The sequence below is a fragment of the Pieris napi genome, chromosome 3, assembly GCF_905475465.1.
Source record: "Pieris napi chromosome 3, ilPieNapi1.2, whole genome shotgun sequence".
NCBI classification, from domain to species: Eukaryota; Metazoa; Arthropoda; class Insecta; order Lepidoptera; family Pieridae; genus Pieris; species Pieris napi.
In genome coordinates this window covers 7244258-7268817 of record NC_062236.1, presented here as the reverse complement: position 1 = coordinate 7268817, position 24560 = coordinate 7244258, and the positions used below count along the sequence as shown (strand labels likewise).

At 31.0% G+C, this 24560-nt stretch overlaps 2 protein-coding genes across 2 annotated transcripts; one reads left to right on the top strand and one right to left on the bottom strand.

Annotated features, from left to right (window-relative positions):
• Positions 1-3953: 3953 nt before the first annotated feature.
• On the top strand, positions 3954-5630 carry LOC125063383 (2-aminoethanethiol dioxygenase). Its single transcript, XM_047669801.1, has one exon. The coding sequence runs from the start codon at positions 4046-4048 to the stop codon at positions 4913-4915; it is 870 nt and encodes a 289-aa protein (XP_047525757.1). The 5' UTR covers positions 3954-4045; the 3' UTR covers positions 4916-5630.
• Positions 5631-5823: 193 nt separating this feature from the next.
• LOC125063382 (phosphoacetylglucosamine mutase) lies at positions 5824-24034 on the bottom strand. Its single transcript, XM_047669800.1, has 13 exons — positions 23804-24034; positions 22636-22706; positions 18936-19068; positions 16995-17090; positions 16489-16640; positions 15406-15608; positions 14029-14153; positions 13159-13315; positions 11728-11882; positions 10305-10494; positions 9493-9663; positions 8798-8898; positions 5824-8527 (listed from the first exon to the last, which is right to left on the bottom strand). Exons 1-12 carry the CDS (start codon positions 23905-23907, stop codon positions 8812-8814), a joined length of 1644 nt encoding a protein of 547 aa, XP_047525756.1. The 5' UTR covers positions 23908-24034; the 3' UTR covers positions 5824-8527; positions 8798-8811.
• Positions 24035-24560: the final 526 nt, after the last annotated feature.

The following is a 24560-nucleotide window of genomic DNA, read 5'->3' as shown; positions in this document are numbered from 1 at the left end:
GAGAGTGAAATTTTACGATGCGCGAGCACTGTGACATAGTTTAAAAGCAACATTCGAATAATAATAGAATTTATGTTACACTTAATGTAAGAGAATAATAATAAATATTTATTTATTAAATTTTTCAAATGTAAACTGGACTTTATTAACTATAATGACTCCTTTTCCAGTCTTTGATTATTTAATTGTAATTAATTATTTGCATGCAATCAAAACTATTTTTAATAATGCCAAAAAAGTATAACTTACGCGCGTACATAATTACACGCAACCTTTTTTTTTAGATGTCTGTATTGACAGTAATAAACAAGCTTACCAAAAAATCAGTACTTAACTATACTAATTACGTAAAAATAGTAACGATTTAGTTGATTGTAAAATCGTGATTGTAAATTAACAACACTTATAAAGCAACAATCTAATATCTATAATAGGTATAATAAAAATAACAATATTAATAATATATTATAAATAATAAAAATAACTCTTTTTATTTGTGTAATAAAAATTTCTCTATGCCATATGTCTGTGTGTTTTTTTGAATACTCTAAGATATTTAACAGTATTTAAGACATGTTAAGACCTCTAATTCCTTAAAAGAACATACTCCTCCAACAAAGGCAGGCAACGCACCCACTAAAATGAGTTTCCATGCGATGACTGCCCTTTTCAGCCCCCGTATCCTATAAAAATTTTCATTTAATAAATAAATCTGTAGCCTTTACCAGCTAATTAATTACCTCTGTAGTAATATTATTCTACATTCATAGAAATGAAAGCAGAACGCTGGCTTCGTTCCAGGTGAAGTTAAAGATGACTAAATCCATCGTCAATTGTATGACTATCTCGTATCCTTTCATCTCTAATTGTGTTCTGTAATTTTACCGCAGTTTTTTATAAATCGAATCCCTTTGATACTATTGTAGCGTTCATATTTCAATTAAGCGAGAGATAAAACGATTAATACACGCGAAACATTATAACAAGAATTTATATTAATTATAATCGTTATAAATATTCCGTGAGCATGACTGATGACGGTCAGAGCAAGTTTGATAAAATTTAACTAGAGACAGTGATACTAGCAGTTAGAATTCCCTGTGTCGTGGACAAGTTAATCTTGCCATTTGACATATTAACAGTACATGACATAATAATTTCTACATAACACTTACAATGTTATAACTATCTACTGTTGCACAAGAAGAATATTTTCCGTTTCAGCATAACGGTTGAATCGATAGTGAAAATTTTGTTTTTAAGAAAGTGTTTAAAGATAAAAGGGCCTCTGAAAAAAAGCGTTGGGCGAAAGTGCGATTTTTGGGTAGCTTATATGTTGGTTTGCGTTTTGTATGATGGTGTGATCGGTGTTTGTTTCAAAAGCTTATTGCCATTTAGTATAGTTGTGTAACCGTTACAATTTATGACATATAAATTTGTTTGACAATAAACCAGAACTATAAAATATATATTAAATAATTTTTACTATTATTATTATTACATTATTTTTCATTTTTTGCGTCTGAGGTGCAAACTAACTGTCGTGGTCTCTGGCAGAATGACCAGCGCTGTGGAACATTCTGCTCCTCAGCATAATGCTAAGCCAGGGCCAGTTACAACCACACACTTCACACTTAAAATGTACCTTATTCCTTTTTTCCATCTTTTTTTTCTTTTTTGTGTGTTTCGTTAGTAATAAATGTTATGTCTATGTCTAGAAGTATATAAGAATAGTCTTGAAATAAGAGAACATCTCCCAAAACAATGTAGACAGTATTTTGCATCGTTAAAATAGCACGAACTAACTGTAACATATCAAAAGTTGAAACGCAATCGTATTTTCTAAGAAATATGACATTCGAAAACAAACTTTTATTAACCTGTGTCCGCAGTTGAAAATGTTTATGTGATGGTAGTTTGTTGGACGTGCTTTGTTGTTGTGAGGTGGTGTAATTACCCGTTTAATGCTACGCAAATTGAACGCGTAGGACTCTCATTGTAAAATGATTCATCGATATATAAACGGATATAAAAAGAAGTACGCCTATGTTCGTATTTGTGAATAAAGTGGGAGATTTACAGTCGAGACTTAGCCCTAACTGTGACTGTGTAATTCATAATTTTTGGCGTCAAACTTAGTCTTGTGTCTGACAGTCATAAAATGTAAATAAGTATAGGTACGCATCAGAATGGTACTGAAATCGATTACAGTAACTATAAATACTTTAAGGGTCTGTTTCACAATGTACGGATAAGTTCTACATAAGTTCCAAATTAGCTAGTCTCATAAAGTCCATCATAAGTTATGAGTCCGATGAAGTGTCAAATAGGACAATATATCTTCCAAATAATTTATTTGTTGCATAGCTATTTGGAACTTTATATACATTGTGAAACAGACCCAAATAGGTACTTACTAAACCTAAAATCTTATATTGGATAGGGCTTTTGGTTAAAAGTTCGAGATGCCGGGTTCATTTGACTCTAAGCTAGGTTTCAAAACCATCCTATGTTTTACTTGACGCCTACTTATTTATCGGTTTTGTGAGTGTAATGATAGGTAATATTTTCTCTTTCTTGCATTCACGAATTCTAAATACTCAAAAGGTATTTACAACACATTGATATATATACATATAGCACAAAGATGATATGTCCTAGGAAGACATTTCAAGAATTATCTTTGAAATGAGTACCTATCCCAAGCGTTATGCGTATACACCTCTAAGGTGCAACGTCTTGTAAATAAATAAAATGTAATGACTATTCTCCGAAGTGCGCTAAGGACCAATGATAAGCAAAGACAGGCTACCGAGTCTGGTCTCTGTCTGTGCGTGGGTGGTCTTCGTAGAAAGGAAATCCGATTTACTATAATTCAATAAATATATTGATTTATTGAAAACGGAATGCATATGATTGCATAAGACGTGGGAAAGTTTACGTTATAATATTGATGTTGGTACTTTGGTTTGTATTTCTTCGTTTTTACATTTGCAAGTGTAAATACCTAATTATATTATAGGTGTTTGTAATATAATGTCCATCTTGATAAAAGGTTATGTGTACACAAAATTAATCTAGGCCTGGTGTATTTTCTCATGATTTAATAGGAGTTATTTATAGTCGACAACTAACATTATAAAATATAGATTTTATTAGATATTTTGGAAACTCAGTCAAAATCCCGTAAAACTTAATTACCTAGTTAAGGTCCTACCTATAAAACTAATAACAACTGCTGACAAAAAACTCACAATACTAAGTAGGAAAAGAACAGAGACATGATAAAACTACCTAAACTAGGCCCGGAAAATCAAACCCGGTTAACAGCCGGAAAAATCAAACATGTTGACGAATTTATCTCTAAAACTGAATTAACTAATCTCAGTTTACACAGAAATCGCGATAAAACAGAGAAACTCATTGGAAGCTCAATAAAATCGTATCGAAACGTAACAATGATCGACTTATTTATTTAAGTGGTTTACTGCCAGCTATTTCCAGAGACCACACATAAAAGCTGACCTCCATGTATTTACAGTACTTACGGCTTTTTATTGTTTTTATTCGGTTTTGTGGCTGTTTAAACGTTTAATCGTAGGTACATTTCTTCAGCATATAAACATACTATGTAGAACATACTAAGGCTCAGAGTTAGTATAATTAAAATTAATTTGTATGAACATAATATTATGGATTTGCCTCAATGTTTATTAAGAATGAATAAATCTTAATATTTTACTTTTATGCACACGTAGTGCCATCTATTAGTGCTAATACGAAAACTATTACAAACGTTATTCGACGATGTGAATTTGTAAAACTTTTGTTTACTAATATTTACAGTAGCAGATAATATCTGTCGCAAAATTGTTATTCATAATGTATTTGCAATAATTCTATGTTTATATTATATTTGTATTAGTCTTTGTTAAGGCATCCGGTTATCTAAAGTATAGACATTTGCAATGGACGATTAAGTCGAGTGTTGACAATGACATTTTCAGTTTTCTAATTTAATATATTATGTTATCCAAGTTTAAAAATGTCATTTAGAGATAGTTGTGCCTTGATAACGTGCCGTTTTTTTTGTCGTTTACGCAGTAAAAATAAATTTTTGTGCTTTAATATCAGCGGGTTTCATATGGATAGTAAAAATGAAGCAAAGTCAGCTATGGAACTCGTCAACATACCCCCTATTATTACCACATACCGCCATGCTTTGCGAACTTTCGATGACAAATTCAAAAACGATTTTGCAACCAACTTGAACAAATTAAAATCCCTAGTGGATAAATTAAAAGCAGACCACCTTGGCTTCGATCAAAGTTACAACGATCCTGGTACCTGGAACAGACCAAGGAAAGCCCCATGCACTTACGTCGAAGTGTTTCAAAACAGTACGGTAAACATGAGTATTTTTATTCTAAAACCTGGATTTAAAATGCCTTTGCATGATCATCCACACATGCATGGGCTTTTAAAAGTTATATCTGGTGCGGTAAGAGTAAGAAGTTTTTCAGAATATCCTCTTAAACAAGCAATAAGTATAGTAGATTTTAAGGCTCGAGCAATACACGAAGCAGCGCGACTTGCTCAAGGCATACACAAACGTAGAAGATTATTTGCAGAGATTTCTCAAGACCATATTTGTAAGGAAGATACTGAAACATGCATTCTGACACCAACAGTATCTAATTACCATGAAATTGAGGCTCTGAACACACCAGCAGCATTTTTCGATATTTTAGCACCACCTTATGACACATTTGTGGAAGGAATTGGTCCAAGAAGATGTAGGTATTATTATGTGGTTAATGAAATAAGTTCAAATGTAGTAGAGTTACAAGAAACAAATATTCCAGAGTGTTTTTATTGTGATCAAGCTCCATATTTAGGACCGACTCTTGCATAGTTGAATTAAGTATTATGAACTTCATGTGTTACTTACATGCAAAAATTAAGTGGTTCTAGTAAATGGTAAAAGGCCAATTAGATACGGAGATCTTATTACAAAGTTACCAAAACATTAACATCTCTTAAAACTAGTTGAAATAATTTTGTGCCTTATATTTAATTGCACCAACAATTAACAATCACCTTGTCAATAGCAAGGTTTTATGTCTAGTATAAATATATTTAAGTTACCTGTATATAAGATGGCTATTCTAGGGCTAACTACTTCAAAATAGTAATGTAAAGGGAAAGGAATGAATGAAATGAAAATAAAAATTGCATATACAGGGTTGGTTTAAGATTTCTGCAAATCGTCCAAAGATTCTTTATGGCCTTGAGATAGTCAATTCTTATACCCATGGTTGTATCTTTTTAGTTATATTTGTACATATTCTAAAATAATAACAATTTTAAATTGACAAAAAATTACCATTTGTTGTTTCGCAATTCTTGAGATATTTATAAGATAAGAATATTAATAGGATTACATAACATTCCTTAATTGGTATAAATTTTAAATTTAATCACAAAAGAACCAGTCATTTTATCTGATCTCTTGTAAAATTATGTATTTATAAAGTATATAATGCTGATGATTTAAGAAATAATTAGTTATAAGACATCTATTCTCTACTTGATGTGTTCTTGTTAAATAAATCTTATTTTTGTTGCAATTTTTTTTAATATCTATTTTACACGCTATACCAATATTTCTTAGTCTGTGATTTCAAATAAGAAACATGTTGCATCTACTATTTTATGGTATTATAAAATAATTGGGTTGTAAGGAGCATTGAGTATATATCTGGGCAGTGCCCTGTTAAGGGCTGTGTTAACGGAAGGGTCAAGGAAATAGAAAAACAAAAGCTTAGTTAGAGATTTATTCATGTAATGGTAAATAATTAATTACAAAGGCACATAGATGAATCAGTTAACCTCACGCATATATTTTAACAAATACACAAACATTTTCTGCAATGCTTTTCATAAAGTGATACATTTTTATTAAACATTTCCAACAAAATATTGCATGCAACTGAAATTTTAGATTTTCTTAAAATAACTTATTTAAGTGTGATTTCTTTGAAAATGGTAGTAGCTTCTAATGTAGTGTCCAAGATCTAAAATTTAAAAATACTCATAATAAAATTGTTTTATACACATACAGTATCCAAAGATAATCTACATGACATCCAAGATAAAGCTATATTTATACATAAATAAAATTTTCTATCTCATATCTTTTATCAATGTTGGTTAAATTTTTCACGTATTTGCTATCAGTGGAGGCAGATAAGAGCTCAGATAATTTACAATACAAGAGACCTGTTCCTTAAAAAATTGTAATTTCTGTTCATATATTCAATTATACATTCAATAATGTAACATAATTAATTTGAAACTGGCTTTTATATTACATATTTTACCTGTTACCAAACAAAATAATGTTAGTAAAACAATACAATATGTATATATATACATTAAATTTGGTTAGTTGCATTAAAATAATCAATAATTTTAAAATAAATTCGATTAAGTAAATTAATTTTATAATAATTATCATAACCAGTGTATTCTTTTGATCGATTCCTAAATAATGGCTGCTTTTAAAATTAAACATTAATAAATTGGGGATTTTTAAATTGTATACTTTATAATATGTATACAAATTCTTTTTAACAAGACCTAAAAAATCTTGGTTTAAAACAGATTTTAAAAACAAAATTAAATATCTTTTTAGTAATTTACAAGAAAACTAACTAGCAGAGATTTAAACCATGTTTGCAACTACTGATGTTTTATAATTTAGTCCTTTGCGTAAAACAATAACAGCACTATTATTTATGCACCTCCAACTGACTGAAATATTACAACAAAAGAATAAGATCACTCATCTAACAATGGCACATTTTTTACCATAAATGTCATACATAAATACCTCTACTGCAAATTAAGTTATTTAAATCTCTGCTAATTGACATAATCACTTTTGTAAAATCTTTATGAGTTTAAAGGTTTCACAAATCCTGATATAAATCTCCTTTTTATATGTTAATTGTGCAGAGAGCTTATAAGGTGAAAAATTATTACAATACTACAATCACAGTACATTATAAAATGTATTGGGCCCTAGCAATAGAATTTTAAATTCTGGCAGTTTTTTAATAAAGCTAAGTAAGTAGCTCTTATAATGATACCAAAAAACTATTAATAGATTTTTATTAATGGAACTAATGCATTGCTCTGAATCACTAAAATATAAAAGCTAGCAGCATTATACATTTTATTAAGCGTTTAATTACAAGTCAAAAGATGAGCAATTTTATTGATTTACCTAACTGGCAAATTAATAAATTTTTTCTTTGTGCAAAAAATCTCAATTTAACATTTGTCAAGAATTTCTTGCGACTAGTTAAATGTTGTACACTTAATCTCAATAGACTAGTATTCTAATTGATTTAGAGCTATAGCAAATTATGCATCAATTAGCTACTAAAAATTAATCATGTGTTTGTCACTCTTAATGGTACTTAAATAACTATTACTTTCAAAAAAGATACAATAATGGATTAGACAAATAAGAGCTTTCGGTTAGTTGTTAATCCTACATTTACTTTAAACAAAATGGTTGTTCTCGTTCTCTTGTGACTTAAGTTGCTTATATTTATCTGTTCCATTCCATGTAGAATTTATTGTAATGCTACTCCTAAATGGACTATTATTACATAAGTAAAATGTCATAACTTATCCTTCCTACCCTGGATAGAAAACTATAACACATACAGTCAAATGAACTTTAAAAATAAAATATGGGTGCTTACATGGTATTAAAACATATAAGCAAATAATTTGTCAGAGATTAAGAATTCCTCATAATATATTGAACGGGCATATTTGTCATGACAAAAAGCTGCCACTAAATTATTCAGACAGTAAGTAAAAATTGAAATCCAATTGTTTTTTAATAGTACTTAAATTAAAGTATATAGTGTATAATTTTAAAAATATTCACTTTTGTCTAGATTCAACTAAACATTTGGTCCAGAATAAAACAATAGGATTTAACTTAAAGTTATCGGTGATTTTGATAATAAAACAGAATGTTAATAATTAATAATTGTATTAAAGTCTTTATTAATTGCCCTGATTTTATCCGCGTTAATTCTTTGATAAATGGACTATCACACACAAAAACATTATTCAATTCGAAACATTTCCTGAAATTAGCGCGTTGAACAAATTCTTCAGCTATATAATATCAAAATAAATAGTTATTCATTTCAGTTAAATTAATGCTTTTTAAAGGCTAGAAAAGCCACCACAATTGTGATTGTAGACTATTTATAATAAAAAAAAGTAATTTTGTACCCTACTTAACATAAAAGAACACAATTTTACGTCTTTTTTACCCAGGCAGGGTTAAAATATATTCTTATTATAAACTAATTTTATTCTAACTTGTCCTCCACTACAAATTATTTAGTAGTATGGTAAAATAAATTTTCTTATTCTGTGATGAGGTTCATTTCTAAAATAACCTGATATTAAGAATTTTCCACAGCAGGTTTCCCTGGAAACAATTTTTTTATTAATTGACGATTTTGTATTTACACCACTATTTGTATTGGTACGAAATTTAGCAATTTTAGACTAACTAGTTAGAATTAGTGTTTAAGCTGCGTGAGGGCGTCAATATGGCAACATTTATGGTCCAGTATTATACAGTTAATTGTAAACTTGATGTGACAGTTTCAAAACGTAGTAAAAATAATTTAGGTATACGTGTTTTGTCTTTATCACACTTTGAAGTTACAAAAGAGACAAAACATAAAAAATCTACCTTTATCGCAGTTCTTAAGCTGATATAGTCGGTCTATCCCCAACTCCACCTGCTAAGTCGTAAACTGCCTGAGATACTTCCGCTGCTAATTTATCTGCAGACTGTAAAAATAAATGAAATTACTATCTCAGAACATCGAATTCAATTTGACCATAGAGTTTTTACGCGTTTGGCTTAATTTAATTTTTGAAGTTATACTTCTTTAGGCGCGTTAAGAAAAATTTATGAGAGTGAAATTTTAAGATGAGCGCGCACCGTTACACAAAATTAACAGAATGAAGTTAGTTCTAGGTGGCATGAAAATCGATAATAACTATGTTCATTGTTCAAGTTGTATATTCTAGTATTTTTATATTTAGAACTAGTGTTTCGTAACAGTACAATTAAACAGTGTAAATAAACAAATATTATTTTGGTGTTTTTATTAAATCAATTGCATATACAACGGTTATAGTATTTACTAATAATAATTTTATTGATTCATTTTAATATTTATCATTAATCACTACTGCATTTAGTTTTTTTTTTTCCATACGTTAAAGAAGTACCTATAACTTCTAACGCGTGTACATAAGTACACACACTCTTTTTTTATTATATTGATATACTGTGTACTATAACTTAGCCTATTTTGGAAATAGGTTTATACAATATTTAAAAGTGTAAATAAATAATTATTTAGTTATTAAACAAACCTCTTGCGTATCAGCCTCGGCGTAAACCCGTATAATATCTTCAGTACCGGACGGACGTACGAACGCACGCCCGCTGGTGTACGTAGATACCAACGCATCTACACGTTCCTGTAACGATTCCGGCGACGTACACTTTCGTTCCGCGTCCGTTGTTTTGATAGCATTGCGGTCCTGGAATTAAATAAATAAATGTAGGAAATAGAAAAAATTTAAAAGAAAATGTACGGTTGATTGACGCGAGAAACGTTTAAATAGGCGTTATTTAGAATAAAAACTTGGCAATCAAAGAAATTTAAATATGCTATAGTAAAACAGTCCTTTTAAATACTTATTATTTAGCATTATGAAGATATTACCTATATTAGCTATAAAACGCTACATGCAATGCACAACGTCGCAAACTTTGGAATACTATATACGGCATCACTATTGCGAGTTACAGAGTACCGTTGCTGGGTTTTTTGAAGTTATACTTCTTTAAGCGCGTTATGAAAAATTGTTGAGAGTGAAATTTTACGATGCGCGCGCACCGTGACACAAAATTAACAAAATGAAGTTGCCCACGTAAGATACGGCATTGGACATAATTTAAAAACAACATTCGAATAATAATATAATTTATGTTACACTTAATGTAATAATAATAAATATTGATTAATTTAATTTTTCAAATGCAAACTGAACTTTATTGACTATACTGACTCCTTTTCCAGTCTTTGATTATTTAATTGTAATTTGCATGCAATCAAAAACTTTTTTTAATAATACCAAAGAAGTATAACTTCTTACGCGTGTACATTAAGTATACTAACCTCAACTGTAACCTTCAACTGTCTACTGGGTAGGTCATTATATATCTCCATCCACTGTCTGACGTCATGTCCTCTGGCACAAAGTACTGTTTCAACCAAGAAAAGATCAGAAATTGCATCTCCGACAGTCTCATTGGTCAAGTCGATGAAACTTAGTAATAATTGAGCCGCTTTTCTTTGTTCCGTGTCACTGAAATAATAGATTAACAAAATTAAAGACCATTTCTGATAGTGAGTGAAGCGATGATGAAAATCTATTGAATTTTTATGATCTATGTTCTAACCTTTAGTCTAGAAGTAGTATTTTCTTATCAGGGAGCGTTCAAGTATTACGTAACGTATTTTTCCTTTTGTAAAACGTTACGATGCGGGGCGGGGATTGAATTACGCGTTATTGTTAATATTATTTTAGACTAACACCACATAATAGTAACTAAAGAGTCACTAGGTGGTCACGAAACGTTTTACTATACTCGAGTACAGTACTGTATAGGTATGTTATCTGAAGCTGGCGGCTTCAACACATTTACACTTTGTGCTTGTGTAGTGTCTGTGTATAAGCGCGAGACGTAATGTCAAACTGAAATACAATCACAAATACATCACGAAAAGACTGTCCGTCTCTCTCGCGCTCGGTCAAGCTTATGAGTATAAAAGAGACAGTTATTGTTTTTCTTTTGCTACTGTTTATGTTGATCTTTACTGTTTTATATTACATATTATTATTTTATACATGTTGATCTTTTTTCAAACATTACCAGGGCAATCTCGTGAAATGGTGCACGATGTTTTTAATTATTTTAAGCATCTTAATAGAAACAGTTTAATGAAAAAATGTTATATTTAATTTGACATCAGATGCGACTGGGGTTTCTAAAGTATTGAAAGAATAGTTAGTGAAGTACAAGTGAAGTGTGTTGAGCTAGATGGAGCTTATGACGAAAAATGAAAAATTATGTACACGAACTACTCTTTCACGTTCTTGGTCTGGCTTAGAACTTTTGGATCCACCCTCGTATGCACCTAATATTTATATGTATTTGACACATTTTTATTTATTTACAACCCACCCAACCTTACGAAAACCAGAGTGGACTAAAATGTATAGCATGGCAAAAAAATCATATTTTGAAACATACTGTATGTGAAATTGCATTAGTGTGAGTACTGTGAACCCGCCAGCTTTCGATAACCAACCTATACTTGGGTACCGAAAAACGTTACGGCGACTTACAAGGGGGGGGGGGGGGGGGGGGGGGGGGGGGGGTGTTAATATTCTCCAAAAATCGCGTTACGTTATACTTGAATGCTCCCTGACAGATAGTTCTACAATTACAATTACTTTTGACTTAAAGTATCGAGTTGACAAATATATATTTTTTTTAGATATTTCGTCCTACTCGCTTTTATAATGTATACTCACCCCTCCTGAGCAATTTTAGCTATAGTATTTTTCGTGACATCACTATACACTACAGTCCCATGTCCATTGGCTTCAAAATACACTCCTATGTCATAGGATAAAGCTGCGTGATGTAAATGTTTTACACCCGTCTTTACGCACGTTACTGGTACTTTCTGTAATACACGTATTCTAATTTAATGTTATTGAATTTGAAATATTAATGCTGGATAATCCTTTATGCAATTTAATGGCTGCAACTAGATATAGACAACATATTATGTATATACATGGTATCTAAGAAAATAAATATTAAAATTACATTTGGGAGCGTTCAAGTATTACGTCACGCAATTTTTGGATATTATTAAACCCCCCCCCCCCATATAACGCGACGTAACGTTTTTCTGTACCCAATAGTAAAACGTTTCGTGACCACCAAAGCGACTCTTTATACCTAAATGTTACCATTATGTGGTGTACAGTACTGGAAATTCCGAAAATAATATTAACAATAACGCGTAATTCAATTCCCGTCCCGCATCGAAACGTTTTACAAAATGACCCCCCCCCCCCCCAAATTCGTTACGTAATACTTGAACGCTCCTTTACACTCCAATAAAATAATTATTTATCAAATCTTCAGTAAAGAATAATGTATTGTATAAATAATGCAATATAAAGCCTTATTAGCTCTATATTACAATATTATTGAGTCTTATTTGTCACAGAATCTCAATTTTTTTACATTTAATTAATTTAAGCAAGCAACTTGAACAAAGAAATATCCCCGTTTGGGGCTTGATAACTTTTGTAATAATATATATTGAATTAATATAAAATAATGTGTGCGTGTACTAGGTGTACACACGTAAGAAGTGAAACTTCTTTATGACCTTATTTTTCGAAAAATGATCTACTATATGCAACTTTACAGAAATTGGTTAAATAAAGTTAAATTAGATAAAGTTTAACAAAAGGCTTTTATTATCATAGACATGAATACAAATACAATTATTTCATTTTAACTTATTACTGTACCTACTACTATGTAGTACTAAGATTATTACAGAATTTCATTAATTGTAATAGAATTATTAGTATTACTATCATTGTTATCGTTATGAATAATAATAACTTATTATATATTTTTGTTACTAATGGTTTCGAATATCTTCGGATCAACCGTGGTAGGGACAAGAAAAAGATGGCGCGTAACCGAAAAATGTGACAAATGTGTGTAAATTTTTTTCGAACGCCGATAAAGAAGTTTGACTTCAAAAAGCAACATGGCGCGTAAGTTGCTACAAAATTTCTCCCATAAGTCGATAAAGAAGTTTCACTTCAAAAGATGGCGCGTAACGGAAAAATGTGACGCGTAACGAAAAAATGTTACACTCAATTTTTTTCCAACCCCGATAAAGAAGTTTCACTTCAAAAAGAATTCCTTACCAAGTCCTCAGTAATGTATTTGGTAGAGGCGCCATTCGCATACGCTGTTTGCACTAAACCCAATCGTAAGTGCGCATCGCACCCTTTAAGTAGTTCTGTTATGTAACTGGCTAATAATGTTGCTATGCGATCTCCATCTAATAGTCGCATATTGTTACTGAAAAATATTATATAGCCATGAGTAAATAGCAATAGAATATGATTAAGGAAATCTGAATTAATTGTAAAAAGAACAGAAAATTTGTGTATTTTATATACACACATTTAAAGAGTTTTTAACAGTTATGATAAAGATTAAAGTGTCATTGGGATGAAATAAATTAATAGAAAGGTGAAATAGTACTACGTAATTTGTCAATTTAAAAAATAACAATATTTTTTTTTTTTTATATGAACGCAACCCTTCTGTTATATACAGATATATGAGCATAGCCGAAAACATTATATTAAGTAAAAAATACAGAAATCTGATCAGGGCTATATGTAGCAAAATTTGTAATAAAATTTAGAATTTTGTAAAATGTCTTTGCGGCTTGGTATGAATATATATATTTTTTTTAAAGACAATTCACACCAATTGTCCCATGCTAAGCTGGTGAAGCTTGTGTTATGGGTACTACGCAACGGATATACATACATATTATAGATAGATAGACATATAAATACATATTTAAACACCCAAGACCTAAGCACAACACCAAATGCTCATCACATCGATGTTCGTCTCAGCCGGGGATCGAACCCGGGACCCATGGATTCGCAGTCAGGGGTACAAACCACTAGACCAATGAGTCGTCGAAGATGTATGTTACGCGTTATTCCTGCAGGGTTACACGGTAAGCCTGTACAAACTAAAAATGTGTCAGTCACCTGTCATCAACATAATAATACACGATTCTGTCTCCATCTCCGTCCAAAGAGGCTACACGTTGGTAAGGAACGTGTTCAACGCCCACTGGCGGCTTCTGTGATACTTTCACAAAATCTGCGCCACACTGAAATAATATTAAAAACTTAGTCCAAAAGAATCGATTAATACGTTTTAAATTTATAGTAATGATAATATATTTATAGATGACTAGCGAACTCGGCGAACTCCGTTTCGCCACCAGATGGCTTCGTTTTATGTAACATTTCGTTTGGTGATCCCACTTTTCTGTTGAAATTTTTCCTGAATTTTCTCTGCTATAAACCTCACAGAGCCTGAGACCTTTCCAACGAATGCAAAACCGTGGAAATCGGTTCGTGCGTTCTGGAGTTATAGCGTCAGGAAGGAAAACCCGACTTATTTTTATATAGTAGATAATTAACTTGTCTAATTTTTTTTTATGGCTCTGGCACGATTTGTGTATTAGCCAGCGTCAAGTATAGGGTTTTTTATAATTCGTGCTTGTCTTTAGAAATTCGACCGTGTCCTACATGTACGGTTTAGGCACTCGCCCGGTACCGCACTACCCTCCCAAAGGCCGAGAACAAATTTAAATTAAAACTTGCCCTCGAACCGGGAATCGAACCCGGTACCCCTCACTTAGCACTTGTCTATTTATAGTCCGCTTAATGCTAAGCCTAATCTATGTTACATCTTAGAAAACACTAAGGATGGGAATACTTAAAGAAAACATAGTTTTTTAACTATTATAAAATAGATAATAAATGTTTAAAATCTATTTCTTAGAAAAAAGCGCTGATTACGTTTGCTAAAGCATTCAAAACATCGAGGTATGTAAATCATATAATAGATTCGCGTTTATATATATTGAAGAATTTTATATTAAACTAGCTGCCCTCGCGAACTTCGTTTCTCCTTAATGCCTAGCCTTTTTACTACAAACCAACATGGAACATTTTGCTATGCTACCGGAATGAAAACTTTTTAGGTTTTTCTGTGTTTTTTATCTATATAAACCTCAGAGTTCAAGTTATAAGTGCTTAACTAACAAATAAAAAAAGAGGTTGATCGTAGAGGGTAGATAAAAATGTAAGGGTTGTATGTATCATAAAAAAATAAAAACAAAAAAAAATGTCAAAAAATTAAGCAATTTTTTTTTGGAGTGGACACCCGTTATCACCTAGGGGTTTGAAAGATAGACAGCCGATTCTGAGACTTACTGAATATTCATAAAAAAATTCATAAGAATCGGTCGAGTCGTTTCGAAAGAGTAAGGGAACGAACATTGTGACACGAGAATTTTATATATATAGAGATTGTATAGAACTTGCGTAAAATTAAATTTTTTAGGCACTCACATTTAAATTAAGTTTTCCGCCATTTCCGCCCAAATTGTACAGGACTAAGTCGAGTTCACCGTCCAATGTCTTCTTAATTATATTTAATTTCTTCCCTCCAACACCATTTGCACCATCCACGTATAATGTGGTATTGTAATTACCACAGACCGGTAACTTCTGGCGAATACTTTTGAATGCGCCTACGATTTTTTCGTAATAACCTGTAATTGAATAATAGTATGGTAAAACATTTTCTAGTATGCGTTAAATAAATATCGCTTTAAGTTACGTTTTTTGAAGTGAAACTTCTTTAGAATCGTTGTGATTTCAAACCGGATGCAACGGAAAAAGCGACAGTAAAAAGAGACAGACACATAAATTAATAGGATTTGGCGTGGGAGAGAGTGAGATAGGAGGCATTATACAGTGTATAAACTTTAAATTAGTGTGTTTTTTTAACATTTTCTGAAATAAAAAAACAGATTTGATGAAAATTAAATAAGTAAGTCAAGTAAGTAGTTTAATTATAAAATTAGATTATTTTTCAATTTTATTTACTAATCATCAGGTATAGAAACTTTTTGAAGTGAAAACTTCGTACTACACTTAATTAAAAGTTTATACACTGTATAATGCTTCCTATCTCATTTTCTCCCACGATGGATCTTGTGAATTTATTTCAAACTTTTATTATTTTAGTTTTTACCAAATTAAAGATATTAAAGTTATAAATAAAAATTTAACATTAAAAATATATTTTTTTTTAAAGAAAAGTTCCTACATTTAGATAGAGAAAAAGTCTAATTTACATATTTTAATTATAAAAACTTTGTTTTTGAAGGTTTCACTTCTACCACGTGTGAATTGGACACATGATTTTTTATTATTTTTTATGTTCTACGTATAATTGTATATACATATGTGAAATTTGTTAATATATATTTTATCGCATATTTAAGTATGCGTATTGTTTAACGACTTATAAATAAATGAAAAAAATGGTCTACCTAAATACTTCGTACTTTAGAGATAATGAACATACAGTATAGACTTTTATAATTACGAAAAAAAAGACAAATTAAATATTTATACGAAATTTACCTTCTTCCGTAGGCGTCCCATATGTATTATCATTACGACATTTTACACAAAAGTGTAAAATGGGGGTAGTGACAATACCAAACTCTTTAGCGGTCCCCTTCAAAGCCATTACACCGTGAACGGCCGCGGCAGCCAGACGTGGACTTGTGTACCTGAAAATCGCAACATAATATTCGTAAGGTAACGAAAAACATCGTAAAAAAGTGCTGTTTAAAAGCTATATCATATCCAAATGGATTTTAAACAAGTAGTTGAAAGAACCCACATAGAGGGTTGTTGCTACTGTAGTAAATTTAATCCGAATTGCAATAGCATCCAGTTTTTTTATATATTTTGTACTCCTAGAGCTAAATTTAACTATATATAACAAAAAAACAATTACACCAATTATATCTGTAATATAGCCAAAGATGAAATACGTACTAAATAATACGAAATTTAGGTAGGAAAAAATCAATAAGATACATTATCTGGGTTGTTTCTACTATACTATGTACTTTACTAACCTGGTGTCCATTCCAATGTAGACACTGGCTTTCAGTGCCATGTCGGCGTTGACTTGTTTGATGATTTGCTCAGTTGTTGATTCTAAGTCATTGTCACTGTAATATGTTATTTAGTCTATTATTTTTAAACTTCGGTTATGAATTTGGATATATAAATTGTTAAAATGCAAAAGCCTGGATAGATTTTTATGTAATTAGATATACGTCACATTATCAATATCACACAGTACACAATTTGTTAAAGTTATATATTATTCCATAATGTTGATTAAAACCTGCACATCGTACCCGTCTCCATTTATAATATATTTTTTTATAATTGTAGTCTATGTATTAATTGTGTCCTGTGGTGTAGTGGTTCGATGTATCCAAGCACTTTGTTACGACTTCAGCGTGCGACCCTTATCTCCGAGATCGCAGGTTCGATCCCCAGCTGTGCACCAATGGACTTTCTTCCTATTATTATTTCTATATCTATTAGTGCGCATCGTGAGGACACCGACATGTCTTAGACCCAAAAAGTAGACGGCTGTGTCAGGCACAGGAGGCTGATCACCTACTTGCCAAGTAGATTGAAAAATGATCATGAAACTGATTCAGAAATCTTAGGCCTGACCTAAAGAGCGACTGATTTTTTTTTTAAGGTGAGGTTGAGGTGTGACGGGCAGGCTATTTTTGGAGAAGGGTGCCAATAAAGGCACTTCTAGCTAATATTCCTGTTGCGATTATTACTATCGGAGTGACGTATGTCGAATACCCAAACGACACAATTTTTTTATTATATTATAATAAAACGATTATTGACACAATTAGAAGGTAAAATCTAATCGCTGGCAATCTCTGTCAACTAGTGGATTTTTTATCAATATGTATCGATCATATCAATTCCTTATTAATTATAATCAAACTATTTTTATTAAGTATTCTCACTATCTGAAAGAATCGATAATTCCGCAGAACATCTTAAAATCAATACAACTAACATGGAGTAACCTTCAACGCAGAGTGTAAATGTAGTTTGCCTTGGGAGGTGAAATGTCAACGTGAAACATATGATACTTTTTGGATTCTTAATAAACTAATAAAATAAATACTTCCTTCAAAAACCTAAATATATTAGCTATTAATACAATTAAAATCTAAAGTTAAAACCGCAAGTCTGCTTAAACATAATGTCTAATTAACTAACGACAGATTTAAGGAATGATAAGGAAGTAAATATAGATTCTGCTATGATTAAATTATTTAAATCTTAACTAAATTAATATCTTTTAAGTCATAGTGAACTTTTGAGTCCAACAGCAGTAGAGTAATATCCGGTGCACTCTTGACAGAGCGGTCGTGATCGCTATGAAGTGGTAATGGAAGGGGCAGATGTGATGCGCTTTACGACGTTTCGCCATCGTTGCCTATTAGAGGTCATCAGAAGAGTAATAAACGTGTATAATTAATCAAATTGTTTGAAATATTGCTTAGTAAAAATCTAATTTCGTTTCGTGAGTATCATGCTGTCAATCTGCATTTTTACTTTCATAATAAAAAAAAAGAGTGTGTGTACTTATGTACACACGTTAGAAGTTATACTGCTTTGGCAATGGAAACAAAATAACTGAATTCAGTAGTGATTAACGATAAATATTAAAATTAATCAATAAAATTATTATTAGTAAATACTATCACCGTCGTATATGCAATTGATTTAATAAAAACACCAAAATAATATTTATTTATTCACACTGTTTAATTGTACTGTTACGAAACACGTGTTCTAAATATAAAAATACTAGAATATACAACTTGAACATAGTTATTATCGATTTTCATGCCACCAAGAACTAACTTCATTCTGTTAATTTTGTGTAACGGTGCGCGCGCATCGTAAAATTTCACTCACATAAATTTTTCATAACGCGCCTAAAGAAGTATAACTTCAACAATTACCTGACATTAGCGAGCCTTGTAGCAATCTCTTCCCAACTTTCTTCGAGCATTTCACCATCAGGATCGATTAATTTGACGCCATTGTCTGGTTCTAAGTTATGTGAAGCTGTGATCATCATTCCGATCGTACGACCTGAAATAAAATTTATTTGAATAAAGTATACTTAAATAAATATTCAGAGGCTGACATGAATTAAAAATAGTAAAAAGTACAACGAAAAACGTGTGTGTACTTATCTACACGCGTTAGAAGTTAAATACCTACTTCTTTGGCGTAACAAGATAAAAATCTTTTCAAAAATTTTATACTACGTTTTTAGAAAAACGACACTAACAATAGAAAAAACTAAGATGCCTTTTAGACAAAAACCCAATAAAACACAACTACAAGTCTCAATATTTCTTCAGGATCTTTGGGCATATAGCACGCACGATATCTTGAAGGAGCTTACTTAAACTTAAACTCAAGCTCAAAAATATCTTTATTCATATAGGTAAACAAGTACACTTATGAATTGTCAGAAAGAAGTTAAATTAATTGTAAATTTATTACCAGTTCGCAAGTCAAGGGCGTAGAGCGGGTAAGAAGAACTGGCAAGAAACTTTCCGCCACTCTTTTTAATCGCCAAGTATTGTCATACAAATTGTTTGAACTGGAGAAAATCAATCCCAAGGATTAGGATCATTTTAGTATTCCTCAAATTTATAAAAAGCTTTATTGATTAATTTTCGTTTAACGAGGGCTTTGAATTTATTTAGTAATAATTCTCTAATTTCGCTTGGGAGTTTTTTTGTAAAAAACTAATACAATTTCCATATAATAAGGAGTGGTTTATCTTTTAAGAATTGATACTTAATTTGTATGAAAACCTGTTCGGTAGATTGTAGTCTAGTTAATTAAGCCTACATAACGATTACATAGTAAGTTATATAGGCGATAAGTAAGGCTGGATATAGGATGTGTCGCTAATACACGGGTATTCCGGCATGAGAACACAAGCAATGATGTATTTTATTTTTAGCTCGCTCCCCTGTTATTTCGCGTAAAATTCTTTGAAACATTTTAACGAGTTTAAATAAGGTTTTGAGCAATAATATTGTGATACATACGAAATTATTAGAGCGTAGCAGTAGTAAATGATTTATTACCTAACTATATTTAGTAAGGTCTTAAATTTTAGATTTAAATACTAAAATATTTAATTTATGCGAGTAGAAATTTAAATATAATGCAGCTTTTATATTTAAATAAAGATGACGGTATTCAATGCAATTTAACTCGTAATTTTATGTTCAATAAAATATATATAATTTAAAATCTATAAAATATTTTTCGAGAATGTATTTCTAACAATTACAGATTTAAAGTATAAAATATAAAATTATTACATAATATAAAAAACTACACAACTTTAACTAAAGACAACAAATCAATTTTGTAGGTTACATATTACTAGGTGATACTAAATATGTATTAGCCTCATTAATCGTAGCCATCAATGTAGTGGCGATAAACATAGTTAGTTATATAAAGAAATGTAAATATTAATCACTCTAACTGATTACAAAGTAGAACCACGCCCGATTAGATCACAGATTGCAATTGATAGTTCGCTTTTAACATCGGTTATTTTATTCTATTTTAAATGAGCACATACTAAGTTCAGTGCAAGATCGGTATGCCCATTTCAACCCTCTTTTGGCAGATATTGTAAAGAGTAACACAAAACAATATCATACAATGGTCACCTTACTACTTCATTTAATGCACAGTTATTAAGTATGTATTTTATTTCTATAGAAAAACTGGCGGGTAAAAATGTTTATAGGAACTAGCTGCCCCTACGAACTTCGTTTCTCCTTAATGTGATATTACTTAGCCTACCTTTTTAGTACCTACCAACATGGAACATTTTGCTATGCTACCCCAGACACTGTTCGGCTTTCCGGAATGAAAACTTTTTAGGTTGTTCAGTGAACTTTTCTCTATAATAAACCTCAGAGTTCAAGTCAATAGTTTTTAATATACAATTAAAAAATAAGGGTCGATCGTAGAGAAGTAAAAATTAAGGGTTGTGTGTATTTTTTTTTTGTAAGTCTAAGTGATAAGAGTATCACTTAGGGGTTTGAAAGATAGATAGTAGCCGATTCTCAGACTTACTGAATATGCATAAAAAATTTCATGATTCTTAGGTCGAGCCGTTTTAGAGGAGTATGGGAACGAACATTGTGACACGAGAATTTTATATATTAGAAGAAGCAATTGGTCTGCAGTGGGTATAGGAACAAAATCATTTCGTTTCAAAACAACTTTTACGGTAAAAATGAAATATGTTGTTGCAATAGCCTAGATACAATGACAATTTTAACCTTGCGTTGACCTAAAAATATCGTATCAAATGGTAGTATTTCTAAGGATTCCTGTAACCGGATCAAGGGCTCGGAAGTAACCGTAGTAGGCATTTAAGGTCGAGCATTAATTATTGCTTATTAGGAGTTTTGAGATATCGTGTTTGTCATCTATATAACACATAATTGGCGCTGAAAACGAAAATCGTAAGGGATGTTCTAGCTTATAAACTTTCAATGCAACTATAGTTTAAATTTTACGATAGTATATGCTTAACGATTTTATTAACTTATTCGATGAAATATTTTTTTCATATTTAGATTAAGAAGACTTACGATTGACTCTAATAAACTGATTAGATGAGAACATCCCATTTGAATCTCAAAATGTCTTTAAATTATTTGCAGTAATTTGGAACGCTATTAACTAAAATAACTTTAGCTTTCTCATACTTTGGAATTAGACTAGAAAATTTTAATGAATAGCGCTTTCGTATGTAGGTTATTGACAGTAAAGCGGCAGTAATAAGCTTGCAATTAATACCAGCGTTTTAAAACCACCAATTTATTATTGGGAAACCTTAAAAGGAGCAATAAACGTGGTTTAAGACGCAGCTTCTTGTCTGTGACCCATTAGTCCATTTACCCACTTCCGCCCTAGCGCTCTAAATCGTGTACGCTGAATGCACCATGCATTTTAAATGTACTGACATTTAAAATGCATGTTTCGCTATTATATAACGTTTTATATTGCACAAATCTTTTCAAAAATAACGTCTACCTAAAATATGTTGCTAACTTAGATTGACTTTAGTGTATGTTCTATCAACAATAATTACAATGTTATTCTACACTTGAGAAAATCTAATATATAAAATTCTCGTGTTGCAGTGTTTGTAGTACAACTCCTCCGAAACGGCTTGACCGATTCTCATGAAATTTTGTGTGCATATTGGGTATGTCTGAGAATATCTATTTTTCATCCCCCTAAATGTTAACTACCACACCTAAAATTTTAAGATAAATTTTTATACATACAATTTAAAATACATACAACCTCTAATTTTCACTCCTCTACGATCAAGCCCTGACGATTAAATAATAAACCCCTAATAAATAACTAGCTGACCTGAAACGACGTTTGCCAGGTCAGCTAGTTATTATATAATAATATGTTTTCAGCGAACTACATCACTGAATCAGCATATTTGATTTTAGTAAATTTTAAAACAGTTTACACCGTTAGCCAATAGCACTTAGAAAAAGATGGGCACAGAAAAATCTTACCTTAATACAAAAGATACGCAAACGCAGTTGTAGTCGTAAAAAAGCGATAATTAAAAATACTAACCATTTTTACACCTCGATCGTAAAACAGCAAGTAGTCCCATGCGATAGACTACATGTTCAAGTAGACTGGCTCTGGAAGCATTTAAATAATTTAAAATTAAATTGTAGATGTATTGAACTCATTTTTATTCACTAAATTGTTTTTAATGTTTAAATATGTAATATCTGAATGACATGGAACCCACACTACAGGTGTTAAAGGTAATATTTTTAATTGACTTAGATATTTTTCTAATTTAAATTTGGATAGGATAATATAAATTTTAAATATGGGAATCCTCTATTTCAATAGATTAATTTGCTTGTCTTAAGAGTTAGATAAAAGTTGAATATGTAATAACTTAAAATTATTATACTTTATTTAATTTTCAAGACCTAATTCCTTACTATGTAGGGTTCAACCTCCATTTAAAGCTTTCAATCTATAAATAGCTGATTCACAGGTTCATTGCTATACTATAAAATAGTATTATGAAAACCCATAATTTAAAATTTTGGCTGATAGCCAAATAATTCTAAAGCACTCTCAAAGTATATTTTTATAGAAGACATGTTTATTTTATTATAATTGGGTAGATGGAATTTTTATACTGGGAAAGAATTTTTATTGGAAAAAATTCACAAAATCAATATCACATATATATTACCCTAAATAATGTACATAAGTTATAATGTAAGTGAAGAGAAGAGTAGAGAAATGTCCAGAATACTACATACTTGATGTAAATTAATAAAAGTAAATAAAACAATATTTTATAGCTTCTATCTCTTTATACTAAAAAAAAATATTAAGTGATTTTATTTACTTAGGAAAATTTATTTCATGGTATGCAAAACTGATATCATTTTAATCCAACTAAACATTTTCTAAACATAGTTAAAGACGTATGGGTTAGATAACAGTATGTATTTTGATTCAAACACAAAAGTCATTGACCAGCACAATTTAGAGACTTCCCGTTGCAAGATATTTATTGGTGACTCATTCGCTAGTATGCAATCGTAAAAGGACATAGGATCCTTTTACAATAATTTGCTTACGTGACATGTTCGTTACAATATGCTAACTGAAGTTAAAGATTATTTGACATAGTTTAGAAATTAAATGTGTCCTAAATGGAAAATAAGCTATCGACTTAATACTTCAATCAGAGAAAAAAGTAACTTACTTTGTGCGGAATCCGGCAGTACCGTATTGAATAAAAATGTCGGTCGTTTTTGGGTGCATTTCTCTTGCGAACGCGTACACGACTCGTAAACTACTCGGCGGCATTCTCTTTATTCAAAATATTTTATAAGGCCGAGTATCAAACTTGAGCACAATCACTTCGAATCAACAAACGAGATTTTCAGATTTCACAATCAACATTGCATTTTCACACAGCGATATGCCAGTGTCAACTGTCTGTAAAATCTGACATTACACCACAGGTAACGACTAATATTCTACAAAGTATATCTTTAATATTTACTGCATCGAAAAAAATTGCAGATTCCTTGAAAAACAGCTGACAGACTGACAATTGACAGAGAATAAATATTGAATGTATAGTGCTTTTCATGAAAGAAGTCCCGCGGTGATTTTTGGAACTAAATTTGACAGGTCGGCAATGTTGTCATTCGTCGATGTTATCAAGTTCGTTTGTTGTGGTAGATTTTTGTGAATTTTTAACTAGCTTAGTGCATTTTAAAGATTAATTACAATGCCAAAAGTTGTAAAAAGTTCGGCTCGAGAAATTATATTAAAGGTGAAAGAGTTCTGTGAAGCGGAACATAAGAATCAAGGCGTTTTAATACCACTAAACGATGTTCGGAAGAGAGTTGCCGCCATAACAGGTACTTTTTAGAGTTGCCATTTAATATTTTTTTGCTGTATTGATGGGACTTTTATGATATAAATTAGTTTTTGCGACAAAATTGAATAAA

Coding starts and splice junctions, on each gene's coding strand:
- LOC125063383 (XM_047669801.1), top strand. CDS start 4,046: ATGTCATTTAGAGATAGTTGTGCCTTGATAACGTGCCGTTTTTTTTGT.
- LOC125063382 (XM_047669800.1), bottom strand. CDS start 23,907: ATGCCGCCGAGTAGTTTACGAGTCGTGTACGCGTTCGCAAGAGAAATG. Junction 19,069..22,635: donor ACGATCGAGGTGTAAAAATG/GTTAGTATTTTT, acceptor ATTTTATTTCAG/GTCGTACGATCGGAATGATG. Junction 13,316..14,028: donor TATTATTATGTTGATGACAG/GTGACTGACACA, acceptor AATATTTTTCAG/TAACAATATGCGACTATTAG.